Source organism: Mobula hypostoma, unplaced genomic scaffold, assembly GCF_963921235.1.
Source record: "Mobula hypostoma unplaced genomic scaffold, sMobHyp1.1 scaffold_148, whole genome shotgun sequence".
Lineage (NCBI taxonomy): Eukaryota > Metazoa > Chordata > Chondrichthyes > Myliobatiformes > Myliobatidae > Mobula > Mobula hypostoma.
This window is the reverse complement of record NW_026948264.1, coordinates 195164-219422: the sequence shown is the minus strand read 5'-3', so window position 1 is coordinate 219422 and position 24259 is coordinate 195164. Positions and strand designations below refer to the sequence as shown.

Sequence of the window (24259 nt, the reverse complement as noted above, 5' to 3'; positions counted from 1 at the left end):
CTTCATTAGGCAGAAATATTTTGTTCTCCTTTGTATTGTTAATGTGGTTTATTATCTGTCTGGTTAAAGTTGGACCTGTGGTGAAAGATTTATTGGAAGAAAAACTGACATCTGGAAGTAAACCATGACTGAAAACGAGGGAACGGCGACAAATGAGCCAGCCCGAGGAGTGAGAGCATCAACTGGAGAGAACCCTTCTGACTCAGAGTTTCCATTGATTCAGTCCAGAGAAAGTCTGGTGAGTCTCATTTAGTCAAGCACTGGTCTTTTAGACATTACATATCTGCAGAAAGGAAGGTAGGAAACTGTTGGAGGGAGACTGAATGTGTCCAGAAGTACCAGTTATGTTTCTGTCAGACCCAGTTGCTATTATTCTAGAACTGGTAATGTGTTGTCAGAAGCCCAGCTCTTCAAAGCCACTCACATTCTCTCAGTGTTTACTCATTTCAAGATTTTGCATGTTCTGAAGTAGCTTTTGGTCAGTTCTGAGTGAGGAAAGGGAATCTGAGCGGTTTGTATATACTTACTATCTTTCAAAAAAAAAGTAATTGCTTGAACTTACTTTCTGCAAGCTTTCTACCCATATCCGGAACATTCACAACCAAGTTATTGATATACATGACAAGAAACCATGTGGAACATGACTAAGCACAGGACTAGAGTCCAAGAAACAGACTCCCATCATCACCATCTGCTTCCTACCATCCAGCTGTTCCCAGACTCTGGGGCTCTGTGACAAACACAATGTTAGCAGCAAGATCAGACAGTGATTAATATCAAGAAACACTTGTTGCTTCCTGAAAGGACATGTGAACTGTCTGATCCAATGGACCAATTCCTCCCTTGTTTACAACTTAATTTGCCCTGGAACCCATCCTCTTGGGTCACGCTGCGTCCGATAACCCACACTACTCCAACCTCCCACCACCCCGCCAATAGCCTCACACCCTTCCCACCGTTCACCCCACAACTGTACAGGTAGACAGATTAATGTCACGGACATCCACTCTCACAGCTTGGAGAATCAGAACTAACTGATCCTACATTCCCGGCCCAGACTATCCAGCTGTCCGGCTCAATCCCGGCCCTTTCCCACTGCAACCGCCCCTCGATTTACACAAACCCGAGATCAGACCCTTCCTCATCGCCGCCCAACCAGGAGAACAGCCGGCAACAGCTGGGGTTGGCCCTGTGCTGTGATTCGCAGGAGGTCCCTGCGGCGCCACCAGTGTCCAGAGGTCGGAGGGACAACGTAGAGGATTTGGCTGTTCGGTTCTTTCACTGTGACACCCCCAAACTCTGCATTAACTCCATCCAGCCAAATCTGGGTGAACATTAACCAACAACTATAATTCCTCTCAGCGATCAGCTATCGGAATGATTCACTCACTTTAGAGGAAGGGGTACCTACACTGTCGGGGTGTTTAGTTTGCCAGGAGACAAGGACTGCAGGGACGAGAGGTCTTCTGTTAACTGATACGAACCTGTCTTTACCCTGCTGGCAGTTCCGTTTACTTTAGTAAAACCGCTGTTTATGAAAAGATTAAACATGACACTGCACTGACTGAACCACCGCAGAAAGTCCTCCTCAGAAACCTTTGGGGTTTTGTGACCCAACTCGAGACAAGCAACACACTGCCTACTCTACGGATAACATTGCAGATCAGGGGACTTTACCTCACACATCACTGGATTCAGTGAGGAAACCTGTTAAGTTTGCTTCGTCCATCCGCTGAAATCGTTAAAACGTCCAATAAACGGCTTTTGAATGCAAGCTCTCACCCGCATGTGACGTCACTCTGGCGCCCCACATAAATCCATCAGATACTGGAGCAGCATTAGGCCATCTGGCCCATCGCATCTGTTCTTCCATTTTATCATGGCTGTTCCAATCTTCCTCAGTCCCAGTCTCCTTCTTTCTCCCCGTGGCCCTTCATGCCCTGATCAATCAACAATCTAGCAACCTCTGCCTTTGATATCCTTGGCCTTCCAGCTGCCCGTGGCAAAAAGATTCCACAGATTCACCACTCTCTGGCTAAAGAAATTCCCCCTAATCTCATTTCTGAAGGAATACCCCTCTATCCCCTTTAATCTGAGGCTGCGTCCTCTGGTCCTGGACTCTCTCAATACAGGAAACATCCTCTCCATATCCACTCAATCAAGGCTATTCACCGTTCGATAGGATTCAATGAAATCACCCTTCATTCCTCTGAATACAGGTGAATACAGCTCCAGAGCCATCAAATGCTCTTCATGTGACAGGCCATTCAATCCTGAATTCCCATTCTATCCCTCACAGGGTGAGGCTGTGATTAGATATGCTGTTTTGTATTTGCACCAGTAGAAATGGACCCGGGGGTTCGGTGTTCCATCCATGCTTGGAAATTCCCCCTCACTCTCACCTGTCTATCAACCAGTGGGAGTCAAATGGAAACTCAAGATGCTGGAGGTAGAACAGAACATGGAACAGTACATCACAGGAACAGGCACATCAGCCACAATGTTGTGCTAAACCAGATAAATATAAATCAAAGCCCCCCCCGCAAAAAAAAAACTAATCCATCCTACTTACACAGTGTCCATATCCCCTCTCAATCTTACTCACACCCATCCATGTGCCTGTTTAAACGTCTCTTCAAAGACTCGGATGTATTGGCATCCACCACCATAACAGGCAGCTCATTCCGAGCATCCACCACTCCCTGGCCCGCCGGGGGCTGGTGCCCATGTCCGGGAGACCGTAGTTCCAGTCGGGGTCAGAGTCAGAGGCGGATGGGTCTTCAGCCTGCTGAAGGCCTGAGAAGTCAAGGTCCTCGGAGTCCGGGCTGGAACCGATCGTCGTCGTGGGCTCCAGGCGGGCGAGCTTGTGGTCCTTCTTGGATGCCAGGTAGGAGAAGAAACGGCAGTTTGAGGCGTGAATCCGGTGGAGAATGAAGTGTAGGACAGGTCCATGGCAGATGGTGGAGAGCGTGCCCCAGAGTGGTGGCAGAGAGAGGGACAGGGCTCCGCATGACAGCGAGCATGCTGCGGAGAATCCGGCGGGAGCAGCGGTCAATGAAACGGAGGTACCTGGGATCCACGTCGGGTCCGAACTGGGAGGCCTGGAACCAGAGCTGGAATCCCTGCGGTAACAGATGGCGGCGGAGAAACGTTCCCAGGAAGGAAATGTGGCTGTGGCAGCGGGTCTGAGTCAGGATGTGGTCGAAGAGTTGGAGAGAGGCAGAGATCACAGAGGGGGAGCAGTGAGAGAGGGTCTCACTGAACTCCCATCGAAGAGAGGATTTAAACTTCTTCAGGGTAGGCATACCTCGAAGAGACTTCGCAGCGGAGTAATGAAGCATAAACACAAAATAATCTGCAGATGCTGGGGTCAAAGCAACACTCACAACACACTGGAGGAACTCAGTAGGTCGGGCAGCATCAGTGGAAAAGATCGGTCGATATTTCGGGCCGGAACCCTTCGTCAGGACTGTAGGGGGAAGGGGCAGAGGCCCTATAAAGAAGGTGGGGGGAGGGTGGGAAGGAGAAGGCTGGTAGGTTCCAGGTGAAAAACCAGTAAGGGGAAAGACAAAGGGGTGAGGGAAGGGAGGCAGGGAGGTGATAGGCAGGAAAGGTGAAGGAATAGGGGAAAACACAATAGGTAGTAGAAGGAGGCGGAATCATGAGGGAGGTGATAGGCAGCTGGAGGAGGGGCAGAGTGAAATAGGGATAGGGGAAGGGAGGGGGAGGGAATTACCGGAAGTTGGAGAATTCTATGTTCATACCAAGGGGCTGGAGACTACCCAGACGGTATATGAGGTGTTGCTCCTCCAACCTGAGTTTAGCCTCATCATGGCAGTAGAGGCCTGAGTAAAACAACTTATCCTCACATTTCCTTTGCATCTACTCCCTCACACCTTCAATGCATGTCCTCTGGTTTTAGACATTTGTAGCCACTCCCTGTCTACTCTATCTGTGTCTTTCATAATGTTATAAACCTCTAACAGATCCCCCCCTCAGTCTCCGCCGCTGCAAGGAAAACAACCCAAGATTTCCAGTAAAAACTGGATAATATTTGAATCCATTCTGACGAAAAGTTAGGAAACTGAATCGTTAACTTTGTTCCTCTCCCCATGACCGTTCCTTACTTGCTGAGTGTTTCTAGTGATTCCAGTTTCTCTTTACAACATTCACCCTGGAAAACCTTAAATCTCCTGCGATTGGAGCAGTGCAGCAGCGCACTTTTTGTGAGAGTAGAACAGTAAAGTAATCACAGCTTTTCCCTGTAAATTATCCTGCTACCAGTTGTCCTTTTAATCCTGGACATGTGTTCAGTACAGTTGTTGAACAAAATAAGCTGAGGAATGATGAGCTTTATGCATGTGGAGCATTTGATGGCCATGGCCTGTGTTCAGTGGAGTTCAGAGGGATGGTGGTTGAGGGAGGAGGGTGGGCGGGGGTGATTATTTACACCAACTGAATAACAACAAGCCTGGATACAGTCAGAATGGAGACGATGTCTCGATTAGATGGAGAGTCTGGGATCTGAGAGTGCATCCTCAGAATAAAGAAGCTTCACTTTAAAACTGAGATGAGAGCAACTACTTTAGCCAAATGTTGGTAATCTGTGGAGTTTGATGCCACAGAGGGTGGTGGAGGCTGTCGTTGGGTATATTCATGTTCTGGATTGCTAAATAGGTTTGAGTGTTAGAGCAGGGAAGCAAGAATTCGGTGTTGGGGGGAAAAAACCTCAATGATTGATTATGGAGCAGACTAGAATGACTGAATCACCTAACTCTACTCGTATATTATGACTTGTATCTTATACCATGACTGAGCCCCGGCATGTGTATCCCATCACAAGCAAGAGAAAATCTTCAGATGCTGGAAATCCAAGCAACACACACAAAGTGCTGGAGGAACCCAGCAGGCCAGGCAGCATCTATGGAAGAGAGTAGAGTCGCCATACAGATGCTGCCCGGTCTGATGAGTTCCCGCAGCATTTTGTGTCTGTTCCTTTGTATCCTATGTCAGACTTTGTAACGTGTGAGGGACAGTTACAGATTTCTTCACTGGGATACTTATATAGGTATTCAAGATTTAAATTTCAATGGGTTTATTTTTTTGTTCTCCTTTGTATTATTAACATGCTTCATTATCTCTCTGGTTAAAGTTAGACCTGTGTTGAGAGATTTATTGGAAGAAAAGCCCACGACCGGAAGAGAACCACAACTGTACATGAGGGAACAGCAACACGTGAACCTGCCCAAGGACTGGGAGCATCAACTGGAGAGAACCCTTCTGACTCAGGGTTTCCATTGATTCAGTCTGGAGAAAGTTTGGTGAGTTTCATTTACCCAAACGCTAGTCCTTCAGACATTACATTTCTGTACCAAGGAAGGTAGGAAATAGCTGGAGTGAGACTGAATAAGCCTAGAAATACTATTTATGCCTCTATCAGACCCAGTTGCAATCACTCCAGCTCTACTAATGTGCTGTCAGCATCAGTTGTGTGAAGTCACACACGTTCCCTCATATTGTTTGTTTATTTCAAACTTATCATTTCTGATGTTTCCTTGCGTGGCTGTGTTAGGTCACAATTATCTCAAAATGTGTTGAGAATTTCCTCCCTTTAGAAGACGCCACAGTTGTTTCCTGCTGTAGTGACTGCAGAAATGTGGAATTTTCATGAACTACAGCAACATGTCATTGTTTCCTCTGGCCATTGCAAGCTGTAATGATATACCTGCCCTCGAGTATATGGTCGTGCAAGCCTCTGCTAAGAGCAAACCCTCTTGAAGCCAAATGTCCCAGCACTACATTTCATTCAGTCCTAACTAGCAAATGCCAACCAATAATTTACATTTACATAGCCTGTCTTCATCAAGTACTTTTCTACTAATAAATTGTCAGAACCTATGAATCTGTGATTAAGCAGAATTAGGTCTTACAATGAAGTTATTTTCCCATTTCATCCTGTACCAAAGGCATGGGTTATATCTGTACTTGAGATCAACAAATGTTCTTACAGCCAGGTCCGCTGGAGCTGCCGGGGTTGGTTTAAACTCAGTTGTTGCGGGATGGGAACCAGAGTGTTTGGTCAGATGATAGAAGAGTTGATATAAAGGTAGATGTAATGTTCAGAGAGACTGTGGAAGGATCGGTTGTGGACAGGGCATCATGCAGTCAGATGGAAATGTGTTTATTTCAGTACCATAAGTATTAAGAATAAGGGTAACAGAACATGTTTCAGTACATGGATGGTACATATTATCACCTTTACACAGATCTGACTGTTACAAGGGCAGGATTGGTGTTTGATGCTCCAGGTTTCAGTTGTTTCATAATACATATTGGGGGGGGTGAAAGGGGGAGAATTCTCTGTACTAATTAGGGATGGTATCACAGCTACATACACAGAGGACATCAATGTGGGTGAAAGTCAGAAACGGGAAGGGGGCTATCATTCTGGAAGTATTCTATAAGCCTCCCCCAAAGCCACTGTGATAATGAGGAGCAGATAACTTGGCAGTTTTGGGAAAGGTGCAAAAGCAACAAGGTTGTTATCATTGTTGATCTCAACTTTCCTAATGTTGATCCCACCTCCTTGTTCCAAAATGTGTCAATGGGGCAGAATGCAGTGTGTGTCCAGGAAGGATTCTTGCCATATTATGTCGATGGGCTAACCGGAGGAGTTGCATACTGCATCTAGTATGAGGCAATGATGCTGGTCAGGTGACAGATGTCATGGTAGATGTCAGGCAGGGGTGGAAACATGGACAACTCCCCATCGGTCACTGCCTTTCTTTTTCACTGCAAGAGCGACTGATCGATCCTCCAAAGCCCACTTTTCCTGCGGGCACAACAAAGCTCATTCAGTGTCCAAAACATGTGTCTGAGGTCTGTATCATCTGACCTCTATTTTCTCTTCCCGTGCTGAGTACCACCTGTCATTCAAATAACTCCGCCCTGCTCTGCCTGTGTAAGAGTACAAGCAGGCAATGTCCTTGAAGAAAGTATAAACAACCTGTAAGCAGTCTTTATCTCTCTCTCTCCTTTCAAAACAACATGTCAGTGTTAAATAACTCTCTCTCTCTCTCTCTTCAAAAGCACAGTTCATCGGGGTAATTCAGGCACAGTTTACAAGGGTAATTCTGGACCTCATCACACAAGATACACACGTTACTAGAGGAACTGAGGGGAAGGTTACGGGGCATCGACAATGATCATTGTATCCTCTCTGGCCACAGGGATAGTAACACATGATTGGAGGCTGTCAAATGTTGTTCCGTAATTCAATAAACCAAACGGGTTTGATCCTTTGATCCTGGGGATTATTCACCAATGAGTGTTACATCGGTGGGGGGGGCAACACTTGGAACGGATACTTGGGGCAGCAATTGGAGAAGCATAATCTTATTACGGGTTGCCATTTTGGCTTTTTGATGGAGAGTGGAGAAAATGGAAGTAGAGGTGCCGGAGATAATTTTCCACAATATGGACCAGTCACACACAGAATATCTACCAACACTTGGCATTTGGATCGACAGAGACTGATCAGGAGTCACCTTGACACTGCATGGAAATTTGTGTTGAACAATACTGTTTAAGGTTTTGAAGATGATTGTCAATGAGGGTGGGTAAGAGGATGTTGTACATTGAACTACAGTAAAGCCTTTGACAAGATGCCTCATGACAGCTTGGTCTGGAAGATAAGGTCCCATGTGGTACAGAGAGAGAAAGTTAGATGGATTTAAAAATTGCCTTGAAGGTAGCAAGCAAAGAGTGGTGGTTGAAGGCTTCTCCTCAGAATGGAGGCGGGTAACTCGTGGTGAACCGCAAAGCTACAAGTTGGGACATTTGATATTCGTTATGTGATAGCAATGATTTGAATGCAAGTGCACAAGGCTTGCCCAGTAAGTTCGTGGATGACACAAAATTAGTGGATTGTACTCACGGTGAAGCATATCGTAGCTTATAGGGGATCTAAGTGGGCAGAGGAGTGGCAAGTAGATTGTAAAACCAACACGAGCAGCAACGGTTTCACGCAGAGTTTGGTGATGATGTGGAGGGACCTGCCAGAGGAAGTGGATGAGGCAGCACAATTGTATAATTCTGGAAGCGGTTGGGATGTGAAGTTGGAATGAAGAGGCCAAGAGTGAAATTGGCCCAACACAGGAAATTGGGACCATCTCTGTGGGCACTGTGGTCAGCATTGTCTCATTGTGCTGAAGGGTCTGTGTCTGTGATCTGTTGCTCTGTGACTCTATCAGTAGATGTGCCAGATATCACTGGACAGACATACAGACGTGGTGTGGGAGTTGATGTTATCAGAGAATGCTTGGTCTCTAAGGGAACTGCTGCTCTGATACAGGGGATGGCGATACTGTCACATTTGCAAAGCAACCCAACTATGTCTGACTCACTGTCTGCTTGTTGTGTAATTCAGGGCATCACCAGCAGGTGGAGCTGTCCTGCACTGCGACCAAAGTGTAAACAAGACGACGGCAATCAACAATCATCAGTCAGAATCAGAATGGCTACAGGTATGTTCACTGGGATCTTTATAATTAAACTTCTGCCCTGTTGGTGCACAATAGTTCAGATGAAGAAATTTACACAGGCGCTAATAGGGCAGAGAAAAGTTTAACCAAGCAGTGTCATTGATCCAACTGGTAAATTGGCTTTGTGCAATCGATCAGTCTAACAGTTCCAGCACAGGAACCTGACACCAGTAATGGTCGAATGACTTCGCTCACCAGGCAAAACATCACCTGAGTGAAAGGAGCCGGAGACCCTGAATCAGCAGGTTGAGAGTGAAACACAAACGGGAATGTGACAGCGGAGTTGTTTGTTATGTAAAAGTCCAGGGTTCAGGGTTTGTTGTACATCCGAGCCTGTTTAGAGGTGAAAGACATCTCCAACTTTTATTTGTAAAATTCAGAAACAGGTGATAAGAGCATTTCCGGGATTTCAGAGATTGTGTGATAATACAACATTTCAGGTCTTGGCAGGGCAGCTATCAACTCCCCCCTCGATGCGGAAAGAAGACTCTGTTTTCTGAAACCGAGCTGAGAACATTGCCAGCCTTGGAAATGGCGAAGGATCAGGAGACAATTCATTTTAGATAAACTTGTGGTCTGCTTTGGTGCATCACTGTCTGGTATGGAGGGGCTACTGCACAGGACTGGAAGAAGCTGCTGAAGGTTGTAAATCTAGTCAGCCCCATCTTGGGTTCTAGCCTACAAAGTACCCAGGACATCTTTGGGGAAAGGTGTCTCAGAGAGGCAGCGTCCATTATTAAAGACCTCCAGCACCCAGGGTATGCCTTTTTCTCACTGTTACCATCAGAAAGCAGGTACAGAAGCCTGAAGGCACACACTCAGCGATTCAGGAACAGCTTCCTCCCCTCTGCCATCCGATTTTTAGATGGACATTGAATCTTTGGACACTACATCACTTTTTACAGTATTTCTGATTTTGCAAGTTTTATTAAAAACTATTCAATATTCGTAATTGCTTTACGTGTTTATGATGATGATTATTGTTATTTTATTTATTATTATTTGTTCCCTGGTAGATTATGAATTGCATTGAACTGCTGGTGCTAAGTTAACACATTTCAAGTCAGATGCCAATGATAATAAACCTGATTCCAATTCTGATTTAATACCCCAGTCCATGTCTGGTCTGTGGCCAAATGGTGAACGTGAGTTCTCAATATTTCCCTCTTGAGATGATCTGCTACCTGAATTTAAATTCCCAGTATCTCTGATGGGAGACCCGGTATAACCAATGACCAACTGTCTCTGTCTCCGGTGGGCATTGTGATTGAGCTCAACTCTGTGATTCCAGGCCCAACTAATTCATGCTGGTCTAAGTGTCTCTGGGCTTGTCCGATTTCCCAGCAGCTTTTCCCAGATTTCCCTTCCAGACTTCTTCTATCCTTTTTCCTGCTCACATCTTCTCAACTTTGTAATTTTATTTGTGTTCACAGTCTGGCTGCATGTACGTTTGTAATTTATACCCATCACCTGCCCCTTCAGTCCCTTTTGAGTTTCTGCTCTTGAGTCTCAGACTCCCTAACCTGGCAAAAACACTGTGACCATTTACCCTATCTACACCCCTGATTATTTTATGTACATGTGTAAGTCTCAGACTCCCCTGCCCTGGGAAAAAAAGACTGTGACCATCTACCCTATCTGCATCCCTGATTATTTTTTGTACGTGTGTAAGGTCGCCCCTCAACCTCCCATGATCCAGGGCAAACTATCCCAGCCGTACAATATAACACAAAAACCAAACAGTCCCATCCAGTAACGTACTTGTCAATCTCCTCCAGACGCTTTCCAGCAGAATCACATCCATCCTATAGATTAGCAACTGCAAAGCTCTCTCAGTGAGTCTTTAAGTTTAACTACTAGAAATGCACGCAAGACTCTCCCTTTGCCAATGACTTGTACAGTTGTTACATGACGATCATCCTCCAGGAGACGGGATAGGACCCAGGGGACCAGGCATCATGGGCTGCAAAGTTATGGTCGGCCTGTAACGCAGGGGACTGGATATTGTTCGTCTCAAGGCAATGGTCAGTCTGTGACCCAGGGGACTGGACATTTTGTGACAAAGCAAACGGAGAACGTGTGATCTAGAGGATCGGACCATGAGTAATCCAGTGGCTTCTCTGTGAGTGATACAGGTGACTGGACAGTTTGTGACCCAGGGAAATTTATGTTTGTGGAAAATAATCCCAGTGATAATTCCTGGTATCACCTGATGCCTTTACATTAATAACCGCTGGTTATCAGTGTGTTCAACTAATGCGTAGTCGGTGATCAGTATTACTGTGTCTATCCAGTTCCTTTTCTGGGAGTGGATGTGTCCAGACACCGGCTTATCAGGATGGTCACCTAGCAGGAAGTGTGGTTCACATTCACCAGCACAGTCCCACTCCAAATCTGGTCAACCAGAGTCTTGGCTCCATTGCAGACACGCATTGTGAATCCTTGTTTGAGTGTAAATCACTCTAAACCTGCTATTCATAATTTCTTTCAGGTTGGAAATTAAATCGGGTACAGAAAATTCTCAAGAGGTTGTTACCAGTCAACTCATCGAGGGAAGATGATCGGGACATGGGAAGCAAGGTCCCAAAGCAGGGTCAGATTGAGAGCAATGTCCCAATGGAATGCGGTCCGGCCGCAGCGGAAGTGGAGCAAGTTCAGCCCAGAGACAGTGACGTCAGAGACACTGATCAGGACCCTGGGACCAGCACAAGTGAGGCGACTGTCTGTCAGCCCAGAGACAGTGACGTCAGAGACACTGATCAGGACCCTGGAACCGGTACAAGTGAGGCGACTGTCTGTCAGCCCAGAGACAGTGACGTCAGAGACACTGATCAGGACCCTGGGACCAGCACAAGTGAGGCGACTGTCTGTCAGCCCAGAGACAGTGACGTCAGAGACACTGATCAGGACCCTGGAACCGGTACAAGTGAGGCGACTGTCTGTCAGCCCAGAGACAGTGACGTCAGAGACACTGATCAGGACCCTGGAACCGGTACAAGTGAGGCAACTGCCTGTGAGCACGAAAGCTCATTGAACACGGAATTGTCAAGTCCCCAACAAGGAGCAGGTGAGTGAAATATGAGGGTGATGTGTTCGCAGAATGAGGCAGGAAGGTGGGTAAATGTGATTCCTTGTTGGAGGGTTGGTCAGAGAGGGGAAATGTGTGGATGTGGTGCATGTTGTGTAGTGGGGCACCCGTTAACCCGCTACAGGAAATATACCACCTGCTCTGAGGATTTCCAGGATGTGTATTAGAGGAAATGCAGCTGTCCGGATAAGAGAGTATTTCCAGGATATGAGTTGTGGGAAATGTATTCGTCAGGAAGTAAAGAGTATCTCTGGGAAGCGACTGTCCTTGACAGTCCCAACATTTATTGCCCATCTTAAACTGCAATAGGTGAGTGGGTGGGACGGTGGGAGAAACAGGTTTCTAGTAAATGTGGTCCTTCTGGTAACGTCGTGCCCAGCGCATTGATGGGTCGGTTTTAAGGACAGTGTTGGAGATTAGGACAAAAACCATGTTTCCAGCTGAAGACAGACGAACACTGAGGTTCAAGACATCATTGATTGTTGAGTTCCGTGAGACCTGTGGAGACGTGGGATATTTGAGTTTGTGACTACATTCTCTTTTTATATTTGCAGAGCCAGAATTTACAATCTCTGACCTCCTGGCAGAGGGGGAGGAATATCGACTGTACCAACTGACAAATTTCTACTGGGACAGACTCAAACAAGCAATTGAAGAAAAGGTTGAAAGACTCGGTTGCATGTTGACAAAGGAGGGACATTTCAGTAGAGAAGAAAATGAGGTGAGTGAATTTAGTCTATTGTCACAGAACTGCTGGTATCAGAGGGAATAGTGATCAATATTAATATGCTGCAAGTTCTAGGAGGTCAACATGACAATGGAGACTTTGATCTCTGACTTGTCTCCAGCAGATCTGCTCTCAGCTGTTAAGGTGGGGAGCACTGGGAGCTACAGGTTCAGCATCACCTTTTCCTCTCACACCTGCTGTATTTATCAGTGTGATATAAGAGCAGTGTCTGCATATCTAGACCGTTGAACAGACATTCAGTCTAAAACTAATTCTGCATCTTATCAGGACCGTCGGTCAAATTCACCCCAGTTCATTAATCCAGGGTGAATATTAAACTGTCAGATTGTAAATTGGGACAACTGGCTTCACTGCGGTACTTGAGGGAGGGAAACCTGCAGGACACAGCTGGTCTGGTCTCCATCTGAGTTCCCTAACAGAGTGGCTGATTGTCATAGTCATAGAAAAGTACAGCACAGAAACAGGCCCTTTGGCCCATCTATTCCATGCCAGCCTACTGCAACTGCCTATTCCCATTGACCTGCACTGGGCCCTGGTGCTCTATACCCTTACCATTCATGAATCTATCCAGACTTCTCTTGTACCGCTTGTACCACTCGCACTGCTAGCCCGTTCCACACTCTCACCACCCTCTGAGTGAAGAGTTTCCCCTCATTTACCCTGTCTATACACCTCATAATTTTCTGTACCTCTATCAAATCACCCTTTAATCTTCTGCGTTCCAAGGCATAAAGTCCTAACCTGTTCAGTCTTTCCTTATACCTCAGGTCCTCCAGTCCCGGCAACATCCTTGTAAATTTTCTCTGTACTCTACCAACCTTCTTTACATCTGTCCTCTAAGTAGGTGATCGGATCTGCACACAGTACTGAAAACTAGGCCTCATCAACGTTTTATACACATTTAACATCATATCTCACCTCCTGCCTATTGTGCCAAATACCTTCTTTCCGATCTATCAACCTTTGCTGCCACTTTTAATGATTATGGACCTGTTCTCTCAGATCACTTTGTTCTACCACACCCCTAGGCCCTACCGGTCACTGTATAAGTTCGACCCTGCTTGGTCCTTCCAAAGTGCAACATGTCGCACTTGTCTGCATTAAATTGCATCCGCCATTTTTTCAGCCCATTTCACGGCTGGTTTAGACACCAGTGCAAGCTTTGGTAGCCTTCCTCACTCTCCACTAGACGTCCCCACTCTTGGCGTCATCCGCAAATTCGCTGATCCAATTTAACCACATTTTCATCCAGATCGTTGATGTAGATGACAAACAACATCGGATCCAGCACCGATCCCTGTGGCACAGCACATATTACAAATTCCCAGTCAGAGATTCAACAGTCTATAACCACTCTCTGTCTTCTTCCAAAAAGCCATTGTCTAATCCAAATTACTAGTTTACCTTGACTGCTGAGCAACTGCACTTTCTTGACCACCCTCCTTTGCGGTACCTTGTCAAATGTCGTGCTAAAGTCCATGCAGACAACAGCCACTTCCTTCCATTCATCAACTTTCCCGGTAACTTCCTGGTTCAACATTCAGATTGGTTAGACATGAACTACCACGCACAAAGCTGATATCGCATGACATCAAAAATCAATAGGTTGTCCTAAAAGGACATATATAATCAAAAGAACCTTTTGGTAAGCTATTTTACATTATTAGCCAGCACCCCTTCATATTTCATATTCTCTCTACTTATGGCTTTTTAGTTGCTTTTTGCTGGTTAGTAAAAGCTTCCCAGTCCTCCAGCTTTCCACTATATTTTGCTATACTCTACGCCCTCTCCTTTGCTTTTGTGCTGCATTGACTTCCTCGTCAGCCACGGTTGATCATCCTCCCTTTGGAATAATTCTTCATATTTGGGATTATCTACCTCTACCTGCGCCTTCTGAGTTGCTCTCAGAATCTTCATCTATTCCTGCTTTGCTGTTGCCTCTGCTAATGTCCTCTTCCAATTTATTTTTGCCCAGCTCCTCTCTCATTCATCTGTAATTCCTTTATTCCAGTGTAATACTGATACATCTAACTTTTACCTTCTCCCTCTCAAACTGCAGTGTCTGCTCTGCTGTTTTATGATCACTGCCTCTGAAGGGTTTATTTACCTTAAGCTCCCCAATCAAATCTGGTGCAATACACAACATCGAATCCAGATCCGCCTTTCCTATAGTGGGCTCAACCATAGGCTTCTCTCAAAAGCCATCTCATAGGCATTCTATAAATTCCCTCACTTGGGATTCAGCACCGACCTGATTTTCCAAAGCTACCTGCATATTGAAATTCCCCATGACTATTTTAACATTGACCTCTTTACATGCCTCTTCTCTCTCCCACTGGAATGTGTATCCCACATCCTGGTTACTGTTCGATCAGGGTTACTTTTCCTACAAGGTATCTTAACAGCTACACCATAAAATCTGCTGTCACATCTTTAGAAGGACTTTCCATTTTTTTAATGACAACAGAGTCAACCCAACCCTTCACCCACCTGCCTCTCCTTTCGATTAAATATTTATCCTTGGATGTGAGCACACAAATATGATCTTCTTTCAGCCACGATTCAGTGATGCCCACCATCCATTTTTTGCTCCCTCGCTCTCCCCCTCTTCCGTTCTTCTTGTCACATCTTTTTGATGTAATGTTACACATTGATGGATAAGTAAATTAATCACGTTGAATATACTGCAGGGTGTCAGTAAATCCTTATTCTTTCACAATATTGATTTAGAATTTCCCTCAGTTACTGTTTCTCTGTTAATGACTGAACCCAGGGACGATCAGACAGCAGCCCAGTGACTGCATCAATTCTGAAGCTACTGGGACCATGAACAGATATTTTCCTGCACATTCTCCATGTCTGTCTGTCTGCTCCACAGTAAATTTATTACTTTCCTTTTCTAGAAAGTCACCGAACTGACAGAGAAGGGAAACCGGACAGAGAGTTCCAGACTCTTCCTCAGTTTGGTGATGGGTAAAGGCTCCCAGGCCCGGAGGGCGATGTGGGAATCCTTTGTGACATGGAGGACTGAGTTACTGAAATTGGACAGAATACTGAGGGAAATACAGGAACTTGGTACGTTAAAAGCATGCACGAAACACAAAGGCACATTGAAATAAACATTTTAGTTATTTTAATTATTTTAGCTCTGTTTCCATGGATTCTTTCTATATTTAAACAGGTCCTGATCCACAGGAATATATGAACATCACCCAAGGGTTATCTGAATTACCCACTGAACTGATAGGTGAGTGATGAAATGCTCAGCTCAAACCACACCTCAAGTGTTAGTCTGGGAATCAAAATTCGCCATTAGCCATTCGCTGATCTCTGGATTGAAGTAACAATTCAAAGTATCTCTCTTTGCAGCCTGAATATTCTACATTTTATTTTTCTATTAATCCATCTGTTGGTTCTGCTGAAGCCTTCACTCCAGGTCCTAATGCTCTGGGAATGCCCACACACCCCAGGCAGGCTCCTGATACACTGTATGACCCAGTCCAGGTGACTTTTCTATCTTCAGACCTTCCATCTTCCAAGCCCCTTTTCCTTTGTCATCGCACTACACACAATTCTGTTCGCTGATGTTCATTACTTTTTGTAATTCCGTTAGTGACTTCCACAGAGTTTGTCTGGCATTTCCTTTTCACCTGTTACTGCAGCTACAACATCATTTTTCAGCGGTCCGATATCGACCCTCTCCCTTTTTTTTTACTCTTTATACATCTGGAAGAGTTAAAAAAATATAATTTGGTATCCTTTCTTATATTATTGACTCTACCCTTGCATTTCCTGCACATTCATGTATAACGAGGAGCATCTATAACATAGTTGCCTTCGACATCACTCAGATAGTAAATTCCAGGTACCAGAACTCTATGAAAAAAAACACCCACAATTGCTGTAAATTTACCACATCTCACCTTAACCAAATGCCCTCTGATATTAGACACCAGTCTTATGTAAAAAAATAACAAACAAAATACAGGCTGTCGACCCAAATCTTATCTCTCAAACTTGTACAGCTCTGTCAGATCTCTATTCTAACTCCAGAGTAAACAAACCCAGTTTATCAAACCTCTACTTGTAGCACATGCCACCGAATCCAGGCAACATCCTGGTGAACACATCACTGAACGGAAATGAAAGCATAACCCATAACAATGAAGAAACTATCATAATAGTAGAAAACGTTACCCAATGGAAGAGTCTGACTCCCCAGTGGAAGAATCCACACGATCTGAGCCGACTAGATGTCGACAAGGAAGCATCGAGCCCCTGGCTCAGAGTTGGAGACCTCTTCCCAGAAACTGAAGAGATCATTGTAGCAATACAGGACCAGGTGGTTAACACGTGTAGTTATCAATAATACAGAATAAAAGACCAATGGGTTCAAAACAATAAATGCTGAAATTTACGAGAAGAAACAGAAAACAATCCAACACTTTACAGGATCCTGCAGTGGTTTAACTGAATCTCATTACTGGCACCAGCACAATCAAGTGGTGGACAACATTCACAAAAATCTTGCTTGAACTACAACTGATGAAAAACACCATAACTTACTACAAGTACAAGCCTGCTCCACTTTTAGAGTTAGAGTCCTTCATATCATACTGTGACCCATCATTACTTCATATAGAATAATCCACGATAACCGTTCGGATATAATTTTCCAGGATAAACAAGCAAAAAAAAACTTAATAAATATAGCCATCCCAAACATACTCAACATACCGAAATCAATTAGTGAAAAACACCAAAAATTTGCGAATTAAAAGGGGAGATTGAAAGACCATGGAACATGAACAGGGTATTCATTATCCCAATCGTAATATCGATAATTGGTATCATCCCAAAGGCTTTACACAATAGTATTAATAAATTAGGCCCACACAGCAATACTTGTGTAAATCTTAGAAAATGCACGAGAATAATCTGAAATTTCGTATCAATTCAGACATGAGTGTGATTGGCTATGCCCGTATCTTAAGTTTTACCAGTTTAGGCTAAGAACATAAAAATAATAATAATAACTTAATTATAAAGCACCTTTCATCCAGACGATGGCGTTCAAACCGCATCACAATGGGATAAAGTGCAAACTAGAAAATAAAAGACAAAATGTTGCCAGTCATATTATACACCTCAGACTTCTGCACAGTACTGTAGTTTTAGGTGTTGAATTCCACAGTTCACAAAAACAAAACCCTGACCTCCCAATGATCCTTTGTCCTTCTACCTTACTGTCTGCCTGCACTGCATTTTCTCGGTAACTGAAACACTGTTTCCCTGAACTATTCTGTTCCATTTTTCCTTGTCCGACCTCATTGCACCGATGTGATGTAATGATCTATTTGGATCTCATGCAGAAAAGTTTTCCATTTTACCGTGGTGCATGTAATAATAATAAACCAATTTATTGATTTATTGTTGTCAATAATACAGCGCCCCTTGGTCCCTTAAGATTGTTATACCCAGGGTTGGTAGTGGGGATGAACTGTCACAACCTATTAAATGCTCCCAGTGGCGTGAGTCTAAAATAGCCTCTGACAACCGAGTCCAGCTCCTGGCCTTCACGTATGGTTTAGCCACTAAGCCCGGTGGAAGCGTTTCTTCAGACAGGAGAAGGGGCAAAGGCGGGATACTGGTGCCTTATAACCAGTCGCTTTGGGCAGATGGGGTTCATCAGCCGTGATTGGCAGCTCACCCAGGAGCAGGAAAACTCTGACCTCAAAACTCCACTGCCTTGCAACTGTACCCCTCATGGGGAAGAGTTTGGGAGTAAACCCAATGGGAAAATTCTTGACCTGGAGCCCCTAAGGCAGTCTTAAATGGTGTTCAACGCAGACTGGCATATCCTGCGACACGCCTGGTGCCAACTGTGTCAGTCTCTGCCGTTCCTTTGTGTTCATCAGATGCATGGAGAGAGGGAACTTGCTACATCGGCAAAGCTTCCTCTCCATATCGTAGTGTCCTGGCTTGCGGGGGCAGGACATCACCGGTCGACTCTGACAGACGGAGGCCTCATAAGACAGCAACCCACACTCCAGTGCTAAACTGATCGGCAGCATTTGCCAAAATTTATCCCACAAGCACGGCACACTGAGACGCTTGCGGTCTCTCCCATTCACGGGGATTCTGTCTTTCCATCGCTCCTCCATCTCTAAAACGGAAAACTACTCGCTGTCTTTCTTGTCATTCCGATGGGTTACCGATCCGCAACTTCACTGTGATTCTCCCCCAGATGCTGCCCAACTTGAGAATTACCCGCTTATTCTGCTCCTGTTTTGATACAAGAGCAGTGGACAGCTGTGACTCCCCAGAGTGTAGAAATGCCAACATGCACAGTGTCCTGCTCTCCATATTTCCACACCAAATCAACATTAGCATCTTCTGTTAATGATGCAAACAATGCTTTAAATATAGTGAAATATCATAATGGAAGTGCAGTCAGGATTGCAATAGGATATCAGAGAAATGTTCATCTTCACAAGTAATTAGTACCAGAATATGACGATTGGACATTTTCTGGGACATTCATCGCTGTTAATTCCGCTGTCTGTGAACAGAATTTTACTTTCTGTCCTAATATCCATGGAAGCATTGAATTTATTCATGTAATCTCAAACATTGAATGTTGAAATGCAGTTATAAAGTTCTTTGTCAGTTGAGTTATTTAACATTTTGACTATGTTCTCCGTTCCCATGGAAGATGTTCAACAGAAACACAAGGAGACTCTGCGAGTACAAACGGAAACACTGAGAGTGAACACGATCCTGATGAGGGAGAAGGTGAAGGTTTTCCAGCTGGTTGATCGATACGCTGAGCTCACAGTCATTTCTACTGTTCGAGATCGGAGACTGGTGGAACATGAGCTGCTGGCAAGAGGCAGAGACCACGAGGAGTGGAGAGAAAAACATCTGCGAAGAGAGCTGGAAAAAATCCGGACTGATCAGTTGTTCCAGAGCAGCTTTTCCCGGAGTAAATCCAAATCTGGGAGTTCAGCAGCAGTGGCCGGAGTCCCAGGGATCGGGAAAACAACACTGGTACAAAAGATTGTTTATGACTGGGCGACGGGGAAAATATACCAACAATTCCAGTTTGTCTTCAGTTTCAAATTCCGGGATTTAAACTCCATTAATTGTATAATCAACCTCTCGAACCTGGTGCTATTTTTCTATCCTTACCTGAGGAATGTTCTGGAATCACTGTGGAAGAATCCAGAGGGAATGCTATTTATATTTGATGGTTTGGATGAATTCAATGACACAATTCATTTTGCTGACAGTCGGACAGACACGGAATCACAGTGCACAGATCCTGAATTCCGGTGCAAGGTGTCAGACATTGTGTACAGTTTAATCCAGCACAAACTGCTCCCAGGGTGTTCAGTGCTGGTGACCACCCGTCCCACTGCGTTACATTTAATGGAAAAGGCGAAGATTAGTGTCTGGGCTGAAATCCTGGGATTTATTAGTCAGGAACGGAAGGAATATTTCATCAGGCATTTTGAAGATCAGACAGTGGCGGCAGCTGTTTTCAAACATGTGAAGGAGAACGAGATCCTGTACACCATGAGCTACAACCCCTCCTACTGCTGGATCCTCGCTCTGGCACTGGGCCCCTTCTTCACACAAAGAGTCAGGGACCCGCAGCGAGTTCCCAAGACCATCACCCAACTGTATTCCTACTATATTTACAACATCCTGAAAAACCACGGCCGTCAGATTGAGAGACCCCGTGATGTGTTACTCAGGGTCGGTCAGATGGCCTTCAGAGGAGCGTCCGAGAAGAAGATTGTGTTTACAGACGGAGATTTGATCAAGTACAATCTGCAGCCTTCCCGGTTCCTGTCCGGGTTCCTGATGGAGGTTTTGGAGAGAGAGGATTCTGTCCGGAGCGTGGTGTACACATTCCCACACCTCACCATCCAAGAGTTTGTAGCTGCAGTCGCACAATTCCTGACTCTACATCCTGAGGATATCCTGAAATTCCTCACTGAAGCCCACAACACGACAGATGGGCGATTTGAGATATTTCTCCGTTTTGTTGCTGGTCTCTCCTCCCCAATGACAGCTCGGGGCCTGGAGGAGTTTCTGGGCCCATTTCCCCATCAAACAACCTGCCGGGTGATTGACTGGGTGAAGGAGGAGGTTAAACGCCAGAGTCAAAACACAGGGAGTGAAGCTGGTAAAAGGAGCCTCCTGAACACATTGCACTACCTGTTTGAGTCTCAGAATAGTGGACTGGCTCAGGCCGCATTAGGATCTGTGAAAAATCTTTCATTCAGTAAAATAACACTGACCCCGATTGACTGCGCGGTCCTGTCTCATGTCATCGGACTCTGTGATACAATAAAACACCTCAACCTGGAAAGGTGCCACATTCAGTGTGAAGGAATCCAGCGGCTGGGACCCGGGCTACACAAGTGCCAAGAGTTGAGGTAACTTCCTTTATCTCTCACTCTGAACTGTGAAACTGTCCAATTGTGTTGTTTCAACGTAAAGGAATTTGTTGAAAACTGTAGTAAATCAGATAGTAAAGAACTGTGACAAATGCCATCCCCCGTCCTCCTGTCTGATCTCTTCCCCATCCTTCTTCCTGTCGGATTTCTCTTACCTGTCCCCCTTCCTCATGTGGAAACTCTCTTCCCTATCCCCCTTCTTCCTGTGGGAACTCTCTTCCCCAACCCCCTTCCTCCTGTGGGATATCTGTTCCCCGTCCCCCTTCCTCCAGAGGGACCTCTCTTCCCCATCTCCCTTCCTCCTGTATATCTCTTTTCCCCACCCCTCTTCCTCTTGTGTGGTCTCTCTTCCCCAACTCCCTTCCTCCTGTGGGATCTCTCTTCCCCGTCCCCCTTCCTCCTGTAGGATCTCTCTTCCCCATCCCCCTTCCTCCTGTGGGATCTCTCTTCCCCGTCCCCCGTCCTCCTCCCTCCTGTAGGATCTCTCTTCCCCATCCCCCTTCCTCCCGCGGGATCTCTCTTCCCCATCCCCCTTCCTGCTGTGGTATCTCTCTTCCCCATCCCCCTTCCTCCTGTGAGATCTCTCATTCCCATCCCCCTTCCTCCTGTAGGATCTCTCATCCCCATCCCCCTTCCTCCTGTGTGATCTCTCTTCCCCATCCCCCTTCCTGCTGTGGTATCTCTCTTCCCCATCCCCCTTCCTCCCGCGGGATCTCTCTTCCCCATCCCCCTCCTGCTGTGGTATCTCTCTTCCCCATCCCCCTTCCTCCTGTGAGATCTCTCATCCCCATCCCCCTTCTTCCTGTAGGATCTCTCATCCCCATCCCCCTTCCTCCCGTGGGATCTCTCTTCCCCATTCCCCTTCCTGCTGTGGTATCTCTCTTCCCCATCCCCCTTCCTCCCGCGGGATCTCTCTTCCCCATCCCCCTTCCTGCTGTGGTATCTCTCTTCCCCATCCCCCTTCCTCCTGTGAGATCTCTCATCCCCATCCCCCTTCCTCCTGTAGGACCTCTCATCCCCATCCCCCTTCCTCCCGCGGGATCTCTCTTCCCCATCCCCCTTCCTGCTGTGGTATCTCTCTTCCCCATCCCCCTTCCTGCTGTGGTATCTCTCTTCCCCATCCCCCTTCCTCCTGTAGGATCTCTCATCCCCATCCCCCTTCCTCCTGCGGGATCTCTCTTTCCCATCCCCCTTCCTGCTGTGGTATCTCTCTTCCCCATCCCCCTTCCTCCTGTGAGATCTCTCATCCCCATCCCCCTTCCTCCTGTAGGACCTCTCATCCCCATCCCCCTTCCTCCCGCGGGATCTCTCTTCCCCATCCCCCTTCCTGCTGTGGTATCTCTCTTCCCCATCCCCCTTCCTCCTGTAGGATCTCTCTTCCCCATCCCCCTTCCTCCTGTGGGATCTCTCATCCCCATCCCCCCTCCTCCTTCAGGTTCTGTCTTTCCATCCTTTTCCTCAGGTGGTATCATTTCCTCGATCTCCCATCGACATTTCCCATTCACAAATCTTCCTCACTGTGGGACTTTCTCCCCTTCATCCCTGCCCCTCCCGGCCCTCTCACGTCAGTAACACTTTTCTCACCATCGGGGAATGAGACAGAATATGTGGAGTTTACAGGGTCACACGGACAGACTAAATTACTGACATTCGGTGAATACCCTGGAGCTGGGCAGTGAGGGACATTGACAGTGATGGGAACTCCGATCAGTGATTTACTGAAGGGTTTAATGTTTCCTGAATATCCGAGTGAGAGAAATTCCCTCAGACCCTCGGTTTGAATCACTTTGTTCATCAATTTGTCTGCTTGTGTTTAGACTGAGTGATAATAAACTGGGAGATTCAGGAGTGAAACTGGTGTCTGCGGCTCTGAGGAACCCGGAGTGTAAAATACAGAAACTGGAGTAAGTACCAGACTGTGGAAGATTGTGTTTACGGTCACTGGGTGTCTGACACTGAACATTAATGTGATCAGTAATTGTGTTACTGATAAACACTGGGGATTTGTACCGTCTCCTGTCTCTCTGTGTCCTTCACTCTCACTCCCTCTCATCTCCAGGCTGGGGAGTGTCGGTCTCACAGTTTCTGGTGCTGAGGATCTTGTCTCCGGTCTCAGTACAAACCCATCACTGATGGTGCTGAACCTGAATGATAATAAACTGGGAGATTCAGGAGTGAAACTGGTGTCTGCGGCTCTGAGGAACCCGGAGTGTAAAATACAGAAACTATGGTAAGTACCAGACTGTGGGAGATTGTGTTTACAGTTACTGGGTGTCTGACACTGAACATTAATGTGATCAGTAATTGTGTTACTGAAAAATACTGGGGATTTGTACCATTTCCTGTCTCTCTGTGTCCTTCACCCTCACTCTCTCTCATCTCCAGGCTGAGGGATGTCGGTCTCACAGATTCTGGCGTCGAGGATCTCGTCTCCGCTCTCAGTACAAACCTGTCACTGACGGAACTGAACCTGGGATCAAACTCGCTGACAGACCGATCTGTCCCCGCTCTCCGCCGCCTCATACAGACCGTCCTGTGTCTGCAGTGGATCGGGTGAGTGTTTGTGTTAATGTTCAATGTGATAAAATATCAGCGGATCCACGGGTTTTCTGGTGATATTTGTCTGTGAGTGTTGTTGGAACATTAACCCCAATCCCCTGTTATTGACACTGTTGTGTAATCCGTTTATTTCATCTTTATTCTCCCATCTGTTTCAGGCTGTACAGGAATCAGTTCAGTGAGACCGGGATGAAGGAACTGAGATCTCTGCGGGTATTCAGACCCGGACTGAAAGTGATCCTGTGAACATCTGAATGTGTGAACATCCCCGCCCGCGGGATGGGGACATTTTCGCCGATTCCCCGCCCTCCCCTTTAACTCCCCGTCCTCCCCTTTATCTCCCGCCCTTACATTTAATGGCCGCCAGACAGGTTTAATTCCCAACGGTTCTCACGGAACTGGGTCCAGTCGCGCTCTCTGTGACATCGAAAGCGGTCCTGCAGTGATGTATTTCCACCTATTGTCCAGCTTCGCACCTTCCGCCAAATGTGCGGGTTCAAGACTCCCCGACATGAGACCCCGGGAAAAAATACACAGACGGGAGGAAGCCGAGGGAGACTGTGTCCCTGGAGAGAATCCTTTTGCTCCCTTTGCTGAGGACGGTGCATTGGGCAATCTTGCCGATATAATGATGTTAAATTGACAAATACCTGGACAGTGACCCTGGATCTGCAGCGATCTCGGTCACGGCCCTCAAGTGTGATTTTATAATCGGAAACTCGAAGAAATCTGCAGATGCTGGAAATTCAAGCAACACACATCAAAGTTGCTGGTGAATGCAGCAGGCCAGGCAGCATCTCTAGGAAGAGGTACAGTAGACGTTTAGGGCCGAGACCCTTCGTCAGGACTAACT

At 46.2% G+C, this 24259-nt stretch overlaps 1 protein-coding gene across 1 annotated transcript; it reads left to right on the top strand.

Moving 5' to 3' along the window:
- On the top strand, positions 1–24259 carry LOC134342261 (NACHT, LRR and PYD domains-containing protein 3-like). The gene is made up of 12 exons (XM_063040227.1): positions 1–238; positions 5153–5321; positions 8429–8525; positions 11035–11610; positions 12186–12352; positions 15283–15454; positions 15561–15626; positions 19095–20826; positions 22665–22751; positions 22907–23077; positions 23233–23400; positions 23565–24259. Exons 3-12 carry the CDS (start codon positions 8516–8518, stop codon positions 23650–23652), a joined length of 3237 nt encoding a protein of 1078 aa, XP_062896297.1. The 5' UTR covers positions 1–238; positions 5153–5321; positions 8429–8515; the 3' UTR covers positions 23653–24259.